Raw genomic sequence first — 23,729 nt, forward strand, 5'->3', positions numbered from 1 at the left:
CTTTCTGCTTTTTTATCACCGACTTTCCCTCACTGTAATTCGTAGAACATTGTAAAGGGAGCCTAAGAAATTTCCTATAAATTAGTCACAATTACAGGTCAGACCCAGAGGACAATATTAAAGGTAGCTCCAATGAGCTCATTCGCAGTGGCCAGATCTGAGCCACCATGCAGCATTGGATGATAGGCTGATGCGAGCGCACGTCATTTTTATTTCCTAGATGCCATCCAGTTCTCCCTTCCTTACCCCAGCCCAACCCCTCCACTCTCCCTTTTTGTCTTTACATAGGAAAAATATGGCACACACAAAAAGTAGTATTTTATATGCAAAAGTCACATTTTTCTTCTCGTGATATTACTTTACTGCAAAGTTGCAGTTAACTGCTCAGAAAACCTTTTAAGATTTTTACTTATTAAAATCTTGATTTCATAGATAATAATTTTATTAATTTCAGAGAAGTAGGCTTTTCACAATTATATCAATTCCTTTATCACCAATTCCATTTATAGAAATAAATGTTAAAGTGGTATTTGGGATATACAAAAATTAAGTATGACATCCTTTTTTTGTTACTAACATTTGAAAAGTAATAGTTTTTGGATTAAGTATTTATGGGTGAGAGGAGAAGTGATAAAAGAGAACAGAAAGAATATTTATATCAATGCTGGGTATATGTTCTTTTGGCTATGGTGATTACATGATCTTTTAAAACATTTTAACAAGACCTTTGCTGCTAGTTAAGATCAGTGCTATATTTAAAACTGAAATGATATATTTATACATTGTATCACTGTAAAACTCAAAATGTAATAATGGCCTGAACTATATACTGAAAACAAACAAACAAACAAAAAAAACAGCAGAAAGTACTGCAAAACAAGGCTGATATATTGAAAAAATATTAAAATATTTGTTTAGAACCTGTGTGTAACCTACAGGTTTTATATAATCCCAAAAACAATGTGTTTAATTGTATGGCTAGCAATGTCCTAAGTTAGGATTGTAAATAAACCAAAGGAATGTAGACCCATTGAGAAGGCTACAGGTAGAGGTATAGTTAAAACAATAAAGGTAAAATGCAATAATCCTTCAGTCATCCCCTATGTTCCACTTTACAATCATATCATTTTAATATCACATTCATATGAAAGTGTCATTCCTGAAAGACCTGAAATATCATATGTGGATTTCTTGAGCAAATACATAGTCTTCTATATCCTTTTAGGAGAAGGCCTCAGGAAATTTTCCTTTATAGGTATTTCAGTTTGAAGCAGCTCTTATCAAATCTGGCTTGGTGTAAAATGATTGACGCCTTTGTCTGACGACGTTGATACCGATGGTCTCTTAAGCTTCCTTAAGGACATCAAGTTCAGATACATCTAAAGAATATCAGCAATATTTTTAAAAGTATATATAAAAATTATAAATATTTTCTTTTTTAACATTATAAACAGATAATATTTATGACTTAAGCTTCAAATTTATTTGCTGTTTTTACTTGTTTAACTGCTCCATTTTTTTTCTTCAAATACTGTGCAAAGAATTGATGGCTTCTTTCATCCTCTTTCAGGCCAGGGCAAAATTCACTGGTATAAATAACATTTTTCTGTGGTTAATACGGTTCAATATATTGCATAAGCTAAAAAGTATCTATTTTCCCTGAACAATTTGGTGTATGTTTCTGCATATAAGCCAAATCACTCAACAACCAGCTTCATTTTACTTGAACCAGAAATACAATACTGTAAAACAGTATTAAAAGGTTATACTTGTGACTGCAGTGGATTTGTATGAAACACAATAGCAAATTAACTCAAAACACTGATAAAAATTGCATAACATGAATGTCAGTGTTTCTTGTCATGCAATGATAACCTCAGAACACTTCTCTTAGTTTATATGGATAACGACAGCTGACGGCTGTGTTCCAGCATTCCACGTTTCAGAAACATTTTTCTCAGTTTGAGAAATGATTTTTTTGAAAGTAAAATTATTTTGTTTACTGAAATCAGATAAAGTTTTCAGGTATTTTGTTCATAATTTTCTACTTACATATATTCACTTTTTTTTTTTTTTTACTGGTTTCTTCTAAGAGCTCCACATAGGGATGTCAAAAACTGTGCTTGCAGAAATGAAAGTATCCTCATTATGCTAATTTAAGTTCCACTGATAGGCATGTTCTGTTTTATAAATTACATCCTCTTGTCAGAAGTCAAAATGTATTTGAATAACTTCATGGAAATTGTCACCAGGATTTAAAATTCTGTGCCTTATATGCCATTGTTAATTTAATCCATGGATTTGAAAATGGACATATATTTATTTTAAAATGTGTGAGTAGTTATTTTGCTGCAAATTTTATCTAAATGTAACTTAAATGCAAGTATAATTTTCATGCGTATTTTGATACAGTTTTGCATTTTAGAGATGTATTTTAATTTTCTAGTTTAATAAGATATGCTAAATAGCATTAGTTGCTGTATATTTTAGTGCCAACAAGTTTGTTTCTTACATACTTGGAATTTTCCTAAAGGGTAAAATAAATATACATGTTTTCACAAAATTATTAAAATATCAAAAATTAAAATGAAAAGGGGATTTGATTTATGAAAATTATTTCCTCTTCACCATGATAAAAAGCATTTTCAATTTGCATTTACATGTCATGTGCTGGAAAACAAATGCAGTCCCACTGAAATTGAGAATATTTACAAATATCTAAATATTGAATAAGGGTTTTTTGATGTGAACTAAAAAAACCTAATAGTTTAAACTTACTACTTAAACCACCAATAGAAATCTGAAAAAGAACTTCAGGCATACACTGACATGATCATTTTATTAGAGGAAAAAAGGTATTACATTTCCTTTTCAACCATTCCCGATAAAAGATCAGATTTCATTTTTTTTAAAAGTGTGTCCTGTACAGAGCATTTGGGTTTTGTACTCATTTGATTTTACTTTTCAGAATGACCAGTACCGCTGTTAGGGTAATCTTTGATGTTACAAAAAGTGGAAAAATCAAAGTGAAGAGCTAAATCTGTTCATTTTTCAAACATATTAATCTTGTCAAGATAATACATAAAAATCAATCCTTGAAATTTTTTCCAGAGTTCTTTCTCTTCTCTTTTATCCAAAATATGAAACCACTTAGGAGGATAAAGCGCTGTGAATGACTTCAGAAAAAAATCCTAAGTTATATTTTGGCTAAATATATTTAAAAATGGCCCAAGTGAACTAAGTTTGCATGGTCAGAAATGATGTTTGTGTAACTATTGGCATTTGTCATATGTGCTCAGCTCACACGTATGGCAGACTGAGAATTTCTTGTAAGGCTTTTTAAACAATTCAACTGAGTTTCAAACCCCTGACAGTAACAAATACAAATTGCACCAGCCCCCAAAAAAATTGTTGGGGCTAATTTTAATATTAATGAATTCTTTACAACCTCAGTTCAGCGGTTTCGATTAAGCTTTAATTAGTAGCCAGAGGGGGATCCAAAACAAAAATAAGGAGTTGAATTGCTAATTAAGTTAGTTTGATGAGGTAGAGTTTTAGTAAAAGACTGGTTGTTGTTAGCTGTGCAAGTTCTGACAAGCTAAAAATACTAAAGATTATCATTATTGTAACTAACATTCGACATTACCACCAGCTCTCTGCACAGAGCAGACAGTTCATTAGAGTCCCATGCTTTTGTCTGTCACCACTGGAATTAAAGCCTTGTTAATAAGAGAACAGTGAATGGGAACAAGAGTCTAAGACAAGCCCATGGAGCTTTAACATTGATTGGTTATAAATTAACTAGTTATTACACCCAATTGAATACATCTATTCACTAACAATTCTTTTTTTTTTTTTTTGTCATTCACTCAAGTTTCTACAAAGATCTTACTTATTAGAAACTGATGTTGCAAAAGAATTTGTTTCCTCTCTGTTGATGGTGAATGTGTTTTTTTCTTTATGTTCACGTTCTGACCAACTTCCAAAACTGCACAATTTCATAATGCATTTGAAATTTGAAAAGAGAACAAAAAACAAGGAAAACCTACCCACTTTTCCAAGATGGAACACACCTTCTCCTAGATCTCTGCCGATAATCATTGTATCTAAAGAACACATGACAATATTTTTAATTATTTGAACACTCTCAATAATAGGTTTTATTGGAAAAAACTTGGATAATTATGATTTCAAAGCTGGAAATTAACTCGTTAGTAGAATTGGCTATTCCTAGTACAATTTGAATGCTCTGCTTGTACCCCAAAGACTACTAATTATCCTCCTGAAAGCTCTCTGGTGATGGGGATTCGCCCAGACTGCACATGAGGAATGTGAACTATCTTTTTGAGGATTGTGGAGAATGTAATTTGATTTCTCCATACTCCAATGTTTTCTATAATTTGTATTTTATCCTTTTGCTTAAGGTTTCAAAGCCTACAAACCCAATAACTTAGGGATAAGAGAAGACAGAAAAATAAATGATATTGTTTCTGCGGTATTAAATATAAGCCTGGCTGTCGTAGCTGCATGGCGGTCGCGAATCGTAATCAGGTACTTTGACTTAACACTGTTTTGTTTTATAATAAGGTGGTTGCCATATGTTGGAAAACCTACCCGCCTGTATCTGAGGGGCTGCGTACCCCTGTAACAAATCCAAAAACTCATTTTATAATACCTTAAATCTACCCATTGTAATGTAGCTCCACAAGTGTAAATCCACATGCAACTTTGCTCATGAATGTGTCTGGAAGATTACGTATATTATCACTGAAAACTAAAGGGAAGCAGTGAATTAGAATGCAGTGGATCTAGTAAAAATAACTTTCAGTAAATCTTCTTTTAATGCATAGTTTACAATTTTCTTTGGCTCAGCAAGAAACTGATTAAGATCCCCCTTCTAAAGAATATTTTCCCCCTCACATAGACGCATGGTTTAATATAGTTATGGCCCCCATACTTGACAAATCAGAATTTCAATGCCGCGAATGTAATGCTTGTTTAACAGCAGCAGAGAGTATTAATAATGTATCTATTTGAATGTACAATAGGTTCCAACTATAGTATTTCACATGGTGCAGCAACTGAACTCACATTCTCTTAGTAGTGAAATCTTCAGTGTAAGCAAGTTGCTGATATCTGCTAGACGAATTTAGAAATCAACGCACATGTTTAAATAGATCCATTAATTGTCACTTAAGAATTGCAATTTAAATACTTAGATATTAGAAGTTAAAATGTAAACAAGTAATAACATAGTAAAACGAAAACGAGACGGCTTTTCTTTAACTCAACGTTATAGGTTTCTAAAGATAAATTATCCTGTGGAAACCTATAAAATGAAGGATGAGAATTAATCTTCGGTATTTGATTTTGTAAAAATTTTCTCTTTAAGAAAATGTATACTGTAATCAGTTTGAGGCAAGGTATATGGGATAAAAAATAAACAGAACATTAAAACTCTTATTTAAATATCTAGCATATAATCTATGAATTGTTTATCTGAGATACCAAATTAATTTGTCCAGTGAGTCAAAGGCAACTTAAAATAGTAACAAACAGTAAAACAAACCTTCTATTAAAATGACTTTTAAAAAGGTGATGAAGGTTTCACCTTACCAATAAATTATTTTCTAGTTTTTATATAGACAAAATCTAGAAAGAAACAGAAAGCACTGATTTTGAAAGAAGAAATGGATGTTATTTTATTATTTTTATTACAAAATAACATACCTCTAAAAACCTTAGTAGAGTTTCATTTTATTTTCTTGCCAATAGAATATTAAAGGATATTGCTTAAAGTAGGATTTCTTCTTTTGTTTCACAAGAATATCTCTGACTTCAGACTTACAAAGTTGAACCAGGGGCATCCACGAGAGATAGACTCTTGAGCTGGGATACAAAAATTATCTAAATTGTTATAATACTACACAGTTATGAAATTTATTTTATTGATGCTTTTAATATTTTCTTTCATCTCATGAATTTCTTATTTTTATTTCACTCATGAATATAACTGATGAGATACACATCAAAATATCCACTCACTTAAAAAAAAATCAAATATGTGTCCTAAGGCAGCATCATGGAAACAGACAAGTGGGAGGGAATGGGCCTCCTCTGTCCATCAGGGCAGATAGCTTTCACTGGGCGGAACCAGATTTCCTTCTGCTTCTTATCTTCAGCTCTGGAACCCCATAAGATCATCTGAGCTTTACCATATGTGAACTTGAGGAAGTAGATTACCTTGTATGTTAATGTGAACTACCGTCTAAAAATCAGATTGTTTTCCCAGCGGCCCCCTCCACTGCCACCTCTGAAAATGGTCACATTACTACCTCTGATGGTGCTTATGTCCACCCAGCTACCCAGAACTTCACAGTAAGATCTATTCTTAAAAGTAGAGAGATCTTTGAGAAAACAGAATGATAGAAACCCTTTACATTACATTTTACATGATTAGATAATACTTCCATGTCAATAAGTTTTTCAGGAATAGAGAAATTAAGAAAAATAAGTACATTTCTCTTTTCCACTTGTCATCTAGCTATATAATTCTAAACGAAGTAAATGTTCTCTACTGTGTGGATATAGCATTTTGAGGTTTCTAGAGATAGCAGGTACTTTTTGCTTTGATCCCAGAGAAAGAAACCTATATGAGATTTTTAAAATGTGTATAATGAAAATAATAGAGTTGCTTGTTGCCTAGCTTTAACACTTACCTAATCTATTCTTAAGTAAATGCGACAGCTGTGGCATGGAAAAAGTGTCTGTTAAACACAGTCACCAGTTTTATAAAACTACCACAACCATTAGATGTTCAGCAAAGTGAGTGCTATAGGGATTTTGATAACTATACCCTGATTTTTTAAAGAGATTTTTACGTTCTTGCATCTTAAGGTTTATTTGGCCTATAACTTTATAATAACATTAGCATTAAGCATTCTGGTGAAATTTCTAATTACATATGTTATTGTATTTTCTCTTCAAACCACAGGAAGAATGATATTAGCATTTCTTAAGTACTTACTGATGTCTAATTCTATGGTAAAACTTCTCAAAGGATTATCTAATGTCACCTTTAAATAAAGATTTTAGACAAACTCTGTGTCACATCTTAGGAAATATTCACAAGAAGGTTATAAACGCGACCAGCATCTCACTATGACCCCATAGCAAATCTCTCTCTGAACATTGCAGTCCACTGCCACCTCTGGAAATGGTCACATTGTGGCCTCTGGTTGAGTTTATGTCCACCCGGCTACATAGAACTTCACAGCAAGATCTATTCTACACAGGAGAGGAGATAGCAAAAGGGATACTCAGAAGGCTACTTAGAGGTTGAAAGATTTATTTTGCAGTGTGGTGGCAAAAGTGGAAATCAACCTTTCAAAAAGAATTTTCTTGCTATTTCGATATCAAAAGAAAGGAGATAAACAGTCAAGTCTCTTTGTCACCAGGGCCGTGATGATTTTCTTCACTGTTGTAGACCACTGTCTGGCGAAGTGTCTGTCTGTCATACTACAGAGTTCATAAATAGTTGCTGATGAATGAATAAATGAATAAGTGTCTCTCTGGAATAAAAGGCACCTGTTATACAAATTATATAACCGCATACAAAGGAGCTCTGAAAATGCCCCCTCTCTGGAAATGGCCCAGGGAAGGATCGGTGTTTCAGGTGCCTGGAACATCCAGAGAGGGACAAAGGCAGAAGCTGAGGCACCCAGACTTCTGAGGGATGGTCGAGGAGCGCCGCCTGGGAGAAAGGAGACTTGGCATAGCCACACGCTCCCTCTGTAGAGTAGGGATGCAACTTCAGAAAGGCCACAAGGCCCTCTGCAGACAGGGTGAGATGTGAGGAAGGATACCTGGCTTTGATTGGCTTTGATTGAAAAACCCATTTGACTTGGGGCTCTGCCACCAGAAAGTCACATCTTCTTAGTCTCCTCGACTACACAATGGAGTTAAAGTTCATACTAACCTCAAAGCGAGGTTGAAAAGCCACTTGAGCCATTGGCGTGGAATCATTTGTTAAATGGCCATGGTCAATATAAATGATTCCTCCAAAGAACATTTACTGGGTGTTTTGGAGCCTGAGATTCAAGCACCTTCTCAGACAGACACCTGAATTCCCTTCCCAGAGCTGCCTTTACTCTCTGGCTGGCCGCTAGCAAGTTAGCAAACCTCAGTTTCCTCATGGATTGAATAAATGACATCCTAGTGTGTGCCTCCTGGACCTACTGTGAAGGTTCAGTGCGAGAACGTGTGTCCATGTCAGGCAGCCAGCTGGACAAATGGTGGCTGTGAAGCTGACAGAGTGTGTCCCGTGTACCAGGTCCTGTGGTGTGGGACGTGAGAATGTGCTTCCCAGATGAAACGACAGAGCCAAAGCCATCAGTTGGTGATAATTCCAGGCTACCACGACTATTCTGCACAAGAGCTAGGAGCCTAGGCTCCCTGTGAGCCCATGAGATTCTTTCCTGTGTCCCTCCCTCGCTGGCCCTCATGGCATCAGCAGGTTGTGGAGCTGCAGCAGCCTGGGTATGGAGCAGCCTGAGTGAGAGGGGATTCTCCTTGCTGTTCATTTTGCCCTCTTCTCATCCCTGGGGCACACTTAAAACAAGCCATGGGCCTGGAGAAGGCCAGCTTCTTCCTGCTTCCTCCCTCAAATTTCTCTGGAACAACACAGGATTCAGAGAACTTGTCCTTTTCCCACAGAGTGGCGCTCACATAGAAAAAATCAGTGACATTTTCCTGTTCACTGAGAGCGCCTTAAGGAGTAGCTTTCACTTCTAGCCACACTGAATCTCTGCTTTGATGCTCACTTTGGGTGGCAAGTCCATTCAAGGCAACAGGGCAGTGTGCCCATGCATTTAGCCTCCAACAACCCCCTCTATTAGGAGATCTTCTTACAGCCACTGTTTTTCCCTCCTCGAAGTGCATATAAAAGGGAGGAGAGAGGAGGGAAGGGAGATGAATTTGTCAGCAGCTCAACAATAATTCATGCAACCTTATAGACCTTTCTTCCAATCATTCAGAAGAAAGTGGGTGCTGGCAGATTATCACCATGTCCTGGGACAAGCTGTGAGGAGAAGGGAAAAAAGAGGGAGGGAGCCCTGGAGAAATGAGGCTAGATATCCATCTAACACTTCCAGACACCGGTCAAAAAAGCCTTTCTCTTAGGTGAACCCTAGTTACTACACAAACACAACCATGATCAATGTCATCCTTTTTCAAAGCTGCATGTAAAGCAATGATCTTCTAACCTCAAGTCAACCGACACCACATACTGTAAAATCATGTGAACAGCAGGTTAGAGAAATACTAGTATCTAAGGTGGGTTTTGTTGTCATTCTTTAACTGGTTCTATTCTGTAAACTGCTTAAGCTAATGCTCAGATTTTAGGAGATGCTAATATAGTAGTTTTCAAAGCATACATTAGACCTATATTCATCATGACCGCTATAAAGTCTATAATTTTTATTGGAAATGAGATAAACATATTACGTTTTCCTAAATTGCAATGATGATTACAATCAAATGAACTGAAAATAAATCTACTTTCTAGAAGTGGATTTTACAGTTTTTGCATGGTTACTTGCAAACATTCTCATCATTTTGTGAAAACTTTTGCCTGGTGGGTTTGCAGAGCTAAGGGACTGAGGACAATGTCCAATCTCAGTTGGGCCCTCTTGATGGAGAAATTTGCTGCTATAGGAAGATGTGGGCACTGTAATGTGATCATGTTTCCATTCATCATATATGCTGAATGAGTTATGCCATCCCTTGGCTTCCAGAAAGAAACGACCTGGGAAAGACAAAAGGATTGTTCCTTTCTCCTTCTGTACACACTATCAGATCCTGTTACTGAAAATTGAAGTCCAATACAATTCTTATTCAGAGATAATTAGCGAACACCTTTGTGGCCAGGGAGATAATGGGGCTGAAAGGCAGGTTCTTAGCAGATCTCCCTGAGATGTGAAGGACCAGGCCCTGGATTTGCTGACTGAGGTCATAACTTTTGATGGAACATGAAATGTGGTGGACAAAATGCAGCTTACTTAACTGCTGTGATTTTAAAAGTAGGTAAAGTCAAATAAATTACGTTGATTGTTCTCCTACAATTACAAAAATCAAGAATATATCATTAGTAATAAACTATGACTTCATTAAAATGTTTCACATACCAGGATTAGAGAAGAATGTGTCAATAATTGGCAAAGGTTTGTCATTCATTAATTAACACTTGCATGAATACAAACTTGTTATCCTTAGGTATTATAGGTGAGAGATGATTATTAAAATAAGTCATACCATTTATGAATATTGTTTTGTGAATTTTTATAACTTAATAGTTTGATTCAAAAACTTTTCTTAAAAGTTTTTATTTCAAATAAGTGTTATTTGAGTGAAAGATAGTGGGATTTTAATAGTTAATGCCTGTAACAATTCCTTAGGAAGAAATTAGATAATTTTGTTTCTTATATAAAGCTACACTAATTTTACATTTGCATTTACTTTCTTACCTGCCTTCAAACAAAACATGAATATTCGTCATTAAAATGGGTTATTCAGACTGTTTTTCATCATAATTACCTTGGTGCACTAAAGTAAAATAGATCTCTGCAGGAGAAAATATCAATCGGAGGAAAAATTGGTAAGTCAAATTCAGTTCATAAAACTCTAGTGCTGTTTTTTAAGTTTATCACAAGTGAACAGTATACATTAAAAAGTTAATAGAAACATAAACATAATTTTCCTGATAGTTACTTATAATCTAATGCATCCTCAAAAATGGAGTTAAATTACTCTTTTATTTTTTCATTTCTTCTAAAATAGTACCTTTTTTCAGGACAAACTTATGTTAAAGTAACAAGCTATTCTTCATTTGAAATGACTGGGCCAGGATTAAATGAAAGGGAGAAATGGCTGGCTACGTTTATCGACTTCTAGTTAGACATGACAAAATAGAGTGTGCTCACTCAGAGGTGAAATGTGATGTTAGCTTTATCCTCCAAGAAAGGCAAATAGAGAGCAAATAATTATGTGGTAAGATTTAAGTTACAAGTTTTCCTAAATAGGTTATTTCTAAATTTCAGTTTGTTACTTCGTTTATGTGGAATTTGTCAAGGTGCCATATATGTTCGTGTTTAAAATCATCATTAGAATCATGATGGTACTACTCCAGTTGAAAATCTAAATATATGGTAAGTATACACAAATGTACTGAAGCATTTAACTTGGTTGAATTTTTCCAATGCAGTGTTGCTATGAAACACCCATATGATTTAATGTAAAGATACAAAATGTATGATGCTAAATCATGGCATGCATAAATTACTTATTCTAAGTAATAGATTGTTTTTTTAAAATAAATGTATATTTTGAAGAGAAAATACAAATAATGCATATTCAAGCCATAGAGATCCTTAAGTCATATTACTCATTTAGTGAGAAAAATTTAAGCCATTTATGACCAAGAATACAAGCTGGGGTAAGAACATAGCTTTTATATATGCACACTAGTGCATTTGTGGAGAAATTCTCTATGGCATGTCTCAGGTTAGACTGACTTAATGCCCTCCTAACATCTTTTAAACATTACAGGAATTATGTATATGCATTTCTTACTCCGTTCTATGCTGTTCTTTTAATTAATCAATTTTAAAAAGCATGCAGTTAAGGAATTGCTGAGTCATTCTTAACATAGAATTTACTTCTACTTTAGGAGAAATTTGCCATCACTGGGACATTAACTCTTTCAAAATTTTCTATTTTGTATTTGACATCCCAGATGCTTCCTACATGATAGTCAAATATTCTAGACTTTTCATATTATTTGGATTTCAAAATTCTATTTCTGTATCAAACTCTTGTCAAGGCACACACATATTCATAGGTTTTTTGTTTTTTTTTTCCTTTTTGGAGAATTTAAACACAGATTAATATAGGACTTATCATTTGATTTATGCCAGAAACATTTTCTTATGTGTTTAGTTTATTAGGAATAGATAATTAAATGAAGCTTTAGAAGTTGTCTTAAAATTTTTCATTACTTTCCTTCCTTATTCATTTTTATCAGGTTTACCAAAAACATTTGTTTAATGAGTTTATGTTTGAGAACATCTGTTACCATTTTTACAATTTTTAATTTTTAATTTTTTTTTTTTTTGAGACAGAGTCTCGCTCTGTCACCAGGCTGGAGTGCAGTGGCACAATCTCGGCTCATTGCTACCTCCACCTCCCGGGTTCAAGTGATTCTCCTGCCTCAGCCTCCTGAGTAGCTGGGACTACAGGCACCCGTCACCACGCCTAACTAATTTTTGTATTTTTAGTAGAGAAGGGGTTTCACTGTATTAGCCAGTCTGGTCTCGATCTCTTGACCTCGTGATCCACCCACCTCGGCCTCTCAAAGTGTTGGGATTACAGGCGTGAGCCACCATCCCCGGCCCACAATGTTTAATTTTTATGAGTAAACAGTAGATATATATGTATATGTATATATGTGTGTGTGTGTGTATATATATGGGGTACATGAGCTATTTTGACACAGGCATACAATGTATAATAATCACATCAGGGTCAATGGGGTATCCTTCAACTCAAGCATTTATTATTTCTCAGTGTTACAAACATTCAAATTATACTCTTTCAGTTATTTTTAAATGAAAATCAATTATTATTGATTGTAGATACCCTGTTGTGCTATCGAGTACTAGATATTATTCATTCTTTCTAACCATATATTTGTGTCCATTAACCACCCCCACTCCCTGCATCCTTCTTCTCCATTACTCTTCTCAGCAGCTGGTAACCATCCTTCTACTCTCTAGCTCCATGAGCTCAATTGTTTTAATTTTTAGTTCCCACAAATGACTGAGAACATGCAATGCTTATCTTTCTGTACCTGACTTATTTCACTTAAAATCATGTCCTCTCATTCCATTCTTGTTACAAATGACAGGATCTTATTCTTTATGACTGAATAGTACTTCATTGTGTACATGTATCACATTTTATTTATCCATTCATCTGTTAATGGATACTTACAATGATTCCAAATGTTAAGTACTGTGAATAGTGCTGCAATAAACATAGGAGTGCAGATATCCATATATTGACTTCCTTTCTTTTGGGTACATACCTAGCAGTGGGATAGCTGAATCATATGGTAGCTCTATTTTTTTTTTTTAAGGGACCTCCATACTGTTTTCCATAGTGACTGTACTAATTTGTATTCCCACTAGTAATATGTAAGTGCTCTTTTTTCTCTACATTCTTGCAAGCACTCATTATTTCCTCTTTTTTGGATAAAGCCATTTAACTGGAGTGAGATAATAGCTCGCTGTAATTTTGATTTGCATTTCTCTGATGATCAGTGATGTTGAGCATTTCTTCATATACCTGTTTGTCATTTGCATGTCTTCATTTGGAAAATGCCTATTCAGACTTTTGCCCATTTTTAAATCAGAGTATTAGATTTCTTTCCTATAGAGTTGTTTGAACCTCTTATATAATGTGGTTCTTACCCTCTTGTCAGATGGATAGTTTGCAAATATTTTCTCCCATTCTGTTATTAACATCACTTTATTATTATGTATAAACATGAACTATCATATGTTGTACACTGTATATTCTATATAAACTATATTTCATGTATATATTATAAATAATATAAAAATATATAATCATCTGATTCCAAAATAAAAGAATCTTTAGGGTTAACTTGGTAAAAAGGTATAAGGTAAATTTTAAGTTATATCATAACAAAATTTCATAATAGCCTTGAAGAATATTCTAGGAAATACAATTTGAAAGGAGTTTAAGTATTCAGGGCATTTAAATTTGTCAATTAAAAATATAAAATATAATATATTAACAGTTATAAATATTGCTATGTTATCGTCACCGGTTAACATAACTGTTAAAACTTTAGTTTACAAGTTAATATGCATTACACATTTCTTGAAATTTTCACAATTTACTAATTTTTGTCATATTCTAGTGGATCTGCTGCCTAGTTTGTGAAAGGTTACACAACCTTGGTGTGTGAAGAATATTGCAACTTTAAAAACAGCATGCAAAATTTTATCACATTAGGATACAAAAAGGTGAGTAATTTGTCCTAGAGAATAAGATAGTGAAGCCATATATGATTATATTAATACTAATTTTATGTATTAAAATTTTCAGCTAGATGTATGCTAAACTAATTCATCATTTTCATTGATAACTTATCAATTTATTACACAGCATTGAATAATTTGTTTATTAGTCAACGGTCCTAGTTTAGAAATACAGGTGGTCATAGTTTAGAAATGCAGGCTGAGCATCTCTTATCTGAAATTCTTGGGACCGGAAATGTTTTGGATTTTGGATTTTGGATTTTTTCCATTTTGGAATATTTGCATATACATAATGAATATCTTGGGGATGGAACTCAAGTTGAAACACGAAATTTTTTTTATATACACATTGTACACATAGCCTGAAGGTAATTTGATGCAATATTTTAACTAATTTTGTGCATGAAACAAAGTTTTGACTGCATTTTGATGATGACCTGTCATATGAAGTTAGGTGTGGAATTTTCCACTCGCAGCATCATGTTGGTGCTGAAAATGTTTCAGATTTTGGAGCATTTCAGATTTTCAGATTAGGGAACGTCCAGCCTGTAAATACAAATTGGTGATAATTTTTTACCTAAATATCCATCGAAGTCAGTAAACTATGCAACTATAACTTGGAATGTTGTGGCAAAAGTATCTGAGGTCTAAGTCATATCAAATAGATAAATATTTGATCTGAAGTCTAAACCATATCAAATAAATAGATAAATAATTTGATTTTTTAAAATCTCAAATTTTAAATAGACTTTAAGAAATAGCTAGTAGGCATTTTTTAGATTGCCATGAGTTCAAAGTGTCTAAACGCATCAGCATTTGAATGGCAGCATGAAATAAATGTTGATGTTGATATTCCTTGAGGTTTGGGGATGAGTATCATTATGCCCATATTGACTGTGATATATATTTGACTTATCTCTCTGTGTGTGTGTGTGTGTGTGTGTGTGTGTGCGTGCGTGTTTATAGTTAAATATATGTGATTTTTTTAGGCATCAAGATTTGTTATGCCAATTTACAGCCCTGGGTATTCATTGTACTGCTAAACCAGCCAGTATTTTAGATTATCCTGAGAACTACATCCAAGTCTGAAGGGTAGTAAGAAGAGAGTAAAATTTTTTGGTCTAATCTCTTTACTTTGAGGATGAGGGTAAGGGAAATTTGCTAAACCTTTATTATTGAATCTATGTCCAAAAAAGTTAACAATATTATTTTAGCTTACTATGAGAATCAAAGTAAACAATGTATTTTTAGTGGGTTTTGTGTGCAAAATATTCTAAATTGCCATAGGTTAAAGCATTCATGGGTATTTTTTATAATTGAATATATCTAATTATTTTTTGTGCTATCTGTATTTTCAGGTTGTTCTATTTCTTAAGGTAGACTATTCCTTACTCTTACTAAAGTTACTTAAAACAATTGTTCTAAAATTGCTTCTTCGGCCGGGCGCGGTGGCTCAAGCCTGTAATCCCAGCACTTTGGGAGGCCGAGATGGGCGGATCACAAGGTCAGGAGATCGAGACCATCCTGGCTAACACGGTGAAACCCCGTCTCTACTAAAAATATAAAAAACTAGCCGGCGAGGTGGCGGGCGCCTGTAGTCCCAGCTACTCGGGAGGCTGAGGCAGGAGAATGGCGTGAACCCGGGAGGCGGAGCTTGCAGTGAGCTGAGATCCGGCCACTGCACTCCAGCCTGGGTGACAGAGCGAGACTCCATCTCAAAAAATAAAATAAAATAAAATAAAATAAAATAAAATTGCTTCTTCAGTTTCTTTTTTGGATCACAGATCATTTGTCAGAAATCTTCAGGCAATGTCTATAGTGACTATTTCATGAAATATACAAAATAATCCTCTAGATCTTTTTTATTGGAAAATATTTATATTTACTATAAATCTAAGTACAATGTCAATATAAAATATGATTACCTACTAAATAAACCAAACAGAACCTAAAATAAAAGTAAATACTGTCCCGACAGTAAACTTTTTCACAGATCATACACTTTCTATAATAAGGTTTTTGCTCAGAACATATTGAAAGCCTGGTTTTTTTGGATGTGGTTTTATATATTATCTGTAGCCTTCTCATGCTATAGTTACAGTGTATTTTTGACTCAGAAGAGAATCAGTTAGCCTGGTCATTACATTTATTTACCATGATTAAATGACATTTCACTGTTTAAAATGAATTTAATTCACACTCAAATATACATTTGTTATCAATGAAAATGTTTTAAAGAATGTACAACTAAGTTTAAGAGAAATTTCCAAAGAAAATTTCCAAAAAGATTTGTTTGAACAGTGGCACACATTTGAAAGGTCTTGAGATGCCAGGATAAACAGACATGTTGGTACAATGGAAAGTTTAACGGTAACTTTAAGTAATTCTTCAGTATTTGTTTAGAGATAGTATTGGCATTGCATGGGAAAGTTCTCCTCCTTTCCTCCTCTCAGCACTGTTGGTCCACTTAGCAAAAGAAAGTTTCATGGTAAACAGAACCAGCCCTCCTTATATGACAGCTGGTGGCCATTTATTGGACCAGATCATGGATTCTGCGTCATGTCTACATCCTCCATTCAATCACAAGGGATTTATTCTTCCCAACTGGAACAAACATATGAGGGTTTCTGGTAAACACAATCTTCTCCATCCTGTTATATTTCCTGCAAAGTTTTAGTATCTCTTATGATTTGTTCTCAAGTTGACACACTCTTTGTGTAGCTATTTAGATATATGAATTCTGATGTGCTACACACAATTGATCATACTACTTTCTTTTTTAGGGTCACAGTTTACGCTTTCAAGAAGAGTTAACTTACGTTAACTCAGAGGTACTTAAGGAGATATTCAAAGCAGTGAATATGCCCTTCCTTCCTTTGGAAGGAGATGCCATTCTCTGCTCTTCCATGTTACCCATAGAGCAGCCTCGGAAGGAAATAAGATGAACTAGAAACTGACAGGGTTGACCTAAGGAACAATGACTTTGATTTAGTTAAGTAGCCAAGTAGATCTCAAAGATGTATCAGCTAAATGATCTGCTTCCTTCATGACTATGCATCTTTACTAAAATATATTTTTAAATGATAGTTTATATTATTATAGAAAAATGATGTGCCCCCCAAAATGTAACTTTTATGACAGCATGCACATTGAAAGTCAGTAATGATTTGTTGAATGAAGGCTAATGTGAGCTCAAAGGAATCTGGGTATAATTGGTCTGATCATAAGATTATGTTTTAAAGTGGATGGGTAAGAAGTAAAAATCTAACACATAATGTGCTTAGTCAGACGAATCTCTTTTTCAAAGTAAAGATAAAAAGAAAAAATTTGAGCGTGGTTTACAGAAAAAATACTTAACAAGCCATTAAACTATCAATTATCCCAATAAACAGTTGAAACAAGTATGACTATGAGTAAGTTATTTTTCTTACTAATATCAGAATATCATATTTGAAAAATAATGTTATAAAAGCTTAAAATCTCCTTACCATTTTAAAACTTTATTCATTACATCCAATCAAAAATCACAATCAAACCAAATTGTACTGTGTCCTTCAAATTAATCACCGAAGTTTCTGATTATTTCATGAACTCCTATCTTGTCAATAACAAGTTTCTTAACATTAAATGTGGGTGCTTGTAAAATTGTTTTACAAATATTAATAAGATTAAATAAAAAATGAATCAAGAAACATAATTTGCTAGAACGTTCCTGATGTGCACAATCAAGTAGGAATATTTTGTAGCCTTTATACAGATGTTGTCTATTAGAAATAAATTATATAATCATGCTGCTAGATAGATAGGCAATAATGAATTAGATTGCCAAGATATGCAATTGGGTTCTTGGAATCCAAGTTTGGTTGCCCTGAAAAAGTGCACAAAATAATTTGCCTTAATTGCTTTTATTTCATTTCTTGTCAAACCTAAGTTAGGGTGTTGCTTGAGTGTCAGAAACTACTTACTTTTTGTAGGAAAATAGTCTCACCAATTTGGAGGCTGTACCAATCTTGCCTTGCAAGTTGTACCAATAAGAGTTTCAGTCCCAACCTCAAGACAAGCATGCACAAATCAGGATTCAAACATTACTTATTGGGACCAGTCAGTGGCTTCTTCATTTCTTACCCTTTAGAAGTGAAACTAGGGTTTGAAGGTGTAGCCATCTTTAAAGAACATAAGCAGTCTAAATCTATCGTCTGACAAAGGGCATTTGGAAATGCTAAAGGGTGAAAACAGTTGTCCCCAATCTCCTGACTTTGGAAAAGATGTTGAAATTCTAATTTACATAACAAGAATCCATCACCCTTCAATTTGGCAGCAAAGATTCCTTTGCTGTGGGAGTTAGCAGATAGCTGAGAAATACTACAACTTCATTAACTAAATAAGCGCCAATAAGTGTTATTTGAATCTACAATGTTATAAATGAAATAACAATGCTTGATATAGATTTGAAATTAATTTGTTATGTTCAAAACCAAGAATTTGCTAAAAAGGTTACTTTTTGCTACAAGCTCTAAACCTTTAATATCCAATACAAGTATATTAGAGTAAACTAAGAAACTTTATAGAAAGAATAATGCCAAATAATGATTGAGGAAATGTACCTTTTAAATGAGTAGTTTCAGTCAATTATCAATATTCTGTTATAGATAAAATATATTATCTTTCCTGAAGAGATGACAGAATTTTTACAATTAAGCTACAGTGCAATCATTTTTGTGCTCAGTATGGACTTTAAACACATCACTCATCCAATACCTTTCTATCCCATTGTTCTTCTAAGACATTGACCATATGATGCTTTTCAAATTGTCAACATCTACAATGTTGAGATCTGCCAAATAGCAAATCAACCTTTATAATTAAAGTTGACAAGCTGACAAGAAAAATGAGTGTAAACTTGCATATATATATAAATTTTTATGTCACATTGCCGTCTGTGCACTTGTTTGCTTTTTGTCAATAGCCGAAGGCTCGTTTCTCTGCACCAGAAGCATGTTATATTCCAAGGTCCTCAGACAGCTCCCCTTCGCCCTAGTGAGTCTGTTGATTAATTTTGGATACCCTTCTTAATTAACACCCCAAAGGAAGTCTAGATTATCTAGCCTATAGTCCATGAAAAACAAGTGAATCTGAAGAATAATAACCCAGGGAGACAAGCATGCACTCTTCAAATGATGTTATAAGAACATTGAGTCTCTCTCAAGTCAAGATCGTGTCAGGCAATGCCTAGGGAAGATGTAGGCCTTTAATCAGGGCAAAAACAGAGATTCATGTTAGTCTAATTTAAGTTTCTTTTTGACAAGGAGAGGAGTGATAGATGCCCCTTGACAGATGAAACATGGCACCTCAATGTAGTCATGGTTGCCATTGGCCTTGATTAGTAACTGGTCCCATTTTGACCTCCAGGCAGAAGAGTTAATGAATGAGAGAAAAGAGTGAAGTAATTAGAACAGTAAGATGAAGTATAAAACTAGTCAATTGTATCCAAATCTGTGAAACCTAATAATGGAACCAAGAAACAGTAAGCTCATGGCAGCTTTCATAAATATGTCTAAAGACTGGAATCCTTTATGTGTGAGGGTCACAATTAATCAACTCTGACAATACTAGTTTCACAAACAAATTTGAGTTCATGTTTTTAAATTACCTTTTCTAAGGAGCAATTTTATGAATTTTTTGTTAAACCAACTGTTGCATCTATCAGAGATGCTAGGACCCACAGTCTTAATTTCTGGGCCATCAAAAACAAGTTAAAAAAAATCTATCATGACTTTTCTAGCAACAAAGCTAGAAAATCAAGCTGACCTAGACACCTAGTAAAAATCATCCCAAATAATTGTATCATAACTAAAATTTTCACTGACTACCACTGTAGACCACCTGATTTTGCATAGTGTAGTTAGGGAGCGTTTTTGAAGCTGAGTCATCTAATTGCTACTGTTGTGCTGGTTGAACTCAGCACTGAGAAGCTCCACATTTAGAAAAGCATATGCCATCCTATCTGTTCCTTTTCAAAAGAGAAAAAAATATCTTCATGTTGATACTATATATTCCATTTTTACTCGTACTAACAAAATGCTGAAGTTGTTTTCTCCTCATCATTTGGATGTTTAAAACCTCTAACCTGCAAAAGTCTGTTAAGTAGTCTATTTTTTAACACTTTGCCATGATGAAATATGGATGCATTTTATTGCATTTCTTAATCTCAAATAAGAATGAACAGCCAGAACTTAAAGTCACTTTGAAGCATGTTACCATTTCAAGGCAGCAAATATTTTTTCATAAAAGAAGAAAAGTAATTGTAAATATAGTCATTCTTCAATTTGAAATACAAATGCCTACTTTTATTCAATCAGTCAGTTAGGCAGCAAGTAATTACTGAGTGCTTCCTGAATCAAATGCTACAAAAAGTACGATGCCTACAAAACGAATATAGCAGCTCACAAAATGGCTGCAAACTACCCCTGTTCCTGTATGTACACCTTGCAAGTTGATGTTGCCGCTTTTCTCATAAAATGGTGCAGTCAGTGTATTTCTCCACCCCTTAAATCTAGGCTCAGCTATGTGACTTGCTTTGGCCAATAGACCTTTAGAAAACATGAAGAAAACTGAGCCTTGAAAAGCACTTCAGCATTAGTGCTTGAAAAGGGAAAGTCTGTAGCACCAAAGTTTGGGTGATGACAGAGGAAATAAGCAAAACAGACCAATAAAATGAGCTGTCAATCATCCTGTTTTATTTATAAAGATATTACACTAATATGAAAAATATCTGGTATAAATATGTGAATGCTATGACTTATCACTATAAAGAGATGCAATTAAATTATTATTAACAAGCAATTATTGATAAACACACTAGAATACTAATCCAAGTTTTGAACTGCCTTTTAGGTTTTCACCTATTAAGTGCGTACTTATACTCTCATATTACTACCAAAAGTTATTTTGAGACTATATTTTGTAATTTTGCTGTATTCATTGAATAATCCATGCAGGGAAATGTATCACATTATTGAAGCTACTGGTTTCAACTGAAATGGTATATCCAAATTTATCTCTTGCTGGGCATGGTGGCTCATGCCTGTAATCCCAGGATTTTTGGAGGCCGAAGCAGGAGGATCACCTGAGGTCAGGAGTTTGATACCACCCTGGTCAATATGGCGAATCCCAGTTTCTACTAAAAATACAAAAAACTAGCTGGGTGTGGTGGTGCATGCCTGTAGTTGCCTGATTGAGTAACCCAACACATAACACACACATGTGCATGTGCACACACACACACGCAGCAAGTGAGAGAGAGAGAGAACCATTTAACAATGACTGAAGATTAATTGGTCTCAGGAATTTAAAATAACTTCTGTACAGCCATTAGCTGGCTACTAAAATAACTGAGCAGAGACATCAGTGGCCACAAATGACAAATAATACAGACTTTAAAGAATTAGTTCAGAAAACTTAATGAGCACACAACTACAACAGGCCGGGCATGGTGACTCACGCCTATAATCCCAGCACTTTGGGAGGCTGAGGTGGGCAGATCACAAGGTCAGGAGATAGAGAACATATTGGCCAGCATGGTGAAACCCCATCTCTACTAAAAATAGAAAAATTAGCAGGACGTGATGGCAGGTGCCTGTAGTCCCAACTATTCTGGAGGATGAGGCAGGGGAAGCGCTTGAACCCAGGAGGCAAAGGTTGCAGTGAGCTGAGGTCACATCACTCCAGCCTGGGGAACAAGAGCAAAACTCCGTGTAAATAAATATATAATTTAAAAACTACAACAAAACGAGCACTGGAGAGGGGAAAAAATCTGATTTTTAGAGTAACGATATTATATTATTTAAAATGTGTTAAAAAAAACAACAAAAAAAGAAAAGAAATAAGAAAGTTTGGCACATAAAGCTATGATGGCACATATGCAGGGAAAAAAAATCAGCCAATAAAAACTCTTTGAGGAAGCCCAGATGTTGGAGTTCTGGTACAAATATTTTAAATCTGTTATTTAGAATATGTTCAAACAACTAAAAGAAACCATTTCTAAAGAACTAAAGAAACGTATAAAAGCAATGTCTTACCATGTTAAAATATCAATGAAAATACATAAATTATTTATTCAAAAGAGCCAAATGGAAATTCTGGAATTGAAAAAGAAAATAACTGAAATAAATAAATCATGAGAAGAGCTCAATAGCAGATTTGAGCAGTCCAAAGAAAAAAAATAAGTGAACTTGAAATAGTTCAAATGAGATTATCTAGTCTGAGAAACAGAAATACAAAAGAATAGAAAAATGAACAGAGCCTCAGAGACATGTATGACAAGTTTAATTGATCATTATATACAAGAACTCCTCTGTAAGATTATGAATGGGTTTCTCATCAGACATCATGAATGCAAGAAGGCGGTGGGAAGATATATTCAAAGGCTGAAAGAAAAAGAGTATTAACCAAGAACACTGCAGCCAGCAAAACTGTCCTTCAATTATAAAAGACAAATTAAGACATTTCTAAATAAACAAAAATTGAGATAATTTGTCAGTTAGCAAATATCCCTATGTTATATGATTCTATGAATAAAAATGCCCAGTATAAGAAAATTCATATATACAGAAATTCAATTGTTAGTTGTTTTGATGAGTGGAAGGGCTGCTAAGAAGTGGAAATGGGGAGTGGCTGCTAATGAGTATGGATATTTTTGCAGGGGGTAGGTGTGATAAATATAGTAAAAATTACTAAATCGTACACTTTAAAAGTGAATTTTATAGCATATGAATTATATCCAAATAAGAAAATAAATAATATAAATGAAAGAAAAATAACAGAAATTAGGAAAGCCTTCAATGGATGCTCATTCACAGACATAAAGCAGTCAAAGAAATAATCAGTGAACTTGAAAGAAATAAACCGAAACTTCTCAAACTGAAATACAAAAGGGGAAAAAAAGAGTGAGAAACATTTTTAAAAAATAAAGAACAGGTCAATAATATAAAATGATGTAGCATATACATTTTTGGAATAGCAAAAGGAGAGGAAAAGAGACTAGATAGAAAAAATAGTTGAAATAGTAGTGACTAAAACTTTCCAAAATTAATGGCAAACTCCAAATCAGTTTCCAAAAGCTTAAATACATCAAGCAAGATAAAACAGAGAAAAAAATGCACACACACAAACAAAAAATACCTTGCAGTATATAAGATCAATATACATAAGCCAACAAATTTTCCTAAATATAGCAATACATAATTGGAATTTGAAAGAGCAAAAATTACCATTTAAAGTAGCACCCCAAAACTGAAGTACTTAGGTAAAAATCTTACCTAACAAAATATGCGCAGGATCTGTATGTGGAAAATTATAAAACACTTGTGAAAAAACTAAGGAACTAAATAAATGGAAGAGATATTTCATGTTCATAGATTCAATTCTTTCTAAATTATCTACAATGGAATCTCAACCAAAATTGTAGCTTTTTAAAAATTTGACAACCTGAATTTATGTGTATATGGAAACGGAAAGGTACCAGAATTGCCAACACAGCCTGAAGGAAAAGCAAAAAGTTGTAGAACTCATATAACCCAATTGCAAGACTTACTGTAAACTACAGTT

At 34.1% G+C, this 23,729-nt stretch overlaps 1 protein-coding gene across 1 annotated transcript in view; it reads right to left on the reverse strand.

Annotated features, from left to right (window-relative positions):
* Window positions 1–487: 487 nt before the first annotated feature.
* TMEM182 (transmembrane protein 182) overlaps window positions 488–23,729 on the reverse strand; it is a 375,574-nt gene continuing 352,332 nt past the window's right edge. Inside the window, exons 5-6 of the mRNA XM_033175592.1 lie at window positions 4,050–4,106; window positions 488–1,379 (exon numbers count right to left, since the gene is read on the reverse strand). Coding sequence (XP_033031483.1) covers window positions 1,345–1,379; window positions 4,050–4,106 — 92 coding nt within the window. The 3' untranslated portion in view covers window positions 488–1,344. The remainder of the gene's footprint in view (window positions 1,380–4,049; window positions 4,107–23,729) is intronic.

This window comes from Trachypithecus francoisi, unplaced genomic scaffold (genome assembly GCF_009764315.1).
Source record: "Trachypithecus francoisi isolate TF-2019V2 unplaced genomic scaffold, Tfra_2.0 Lachesis_group17, whole genome shotgun sequence".
Lineage (NCBI taxonomy): Eukaryota > Metazoa > Chordata > Mammalia > Primates > Cercopithecidae > Trachypithecus > Trachypithecus francoisi.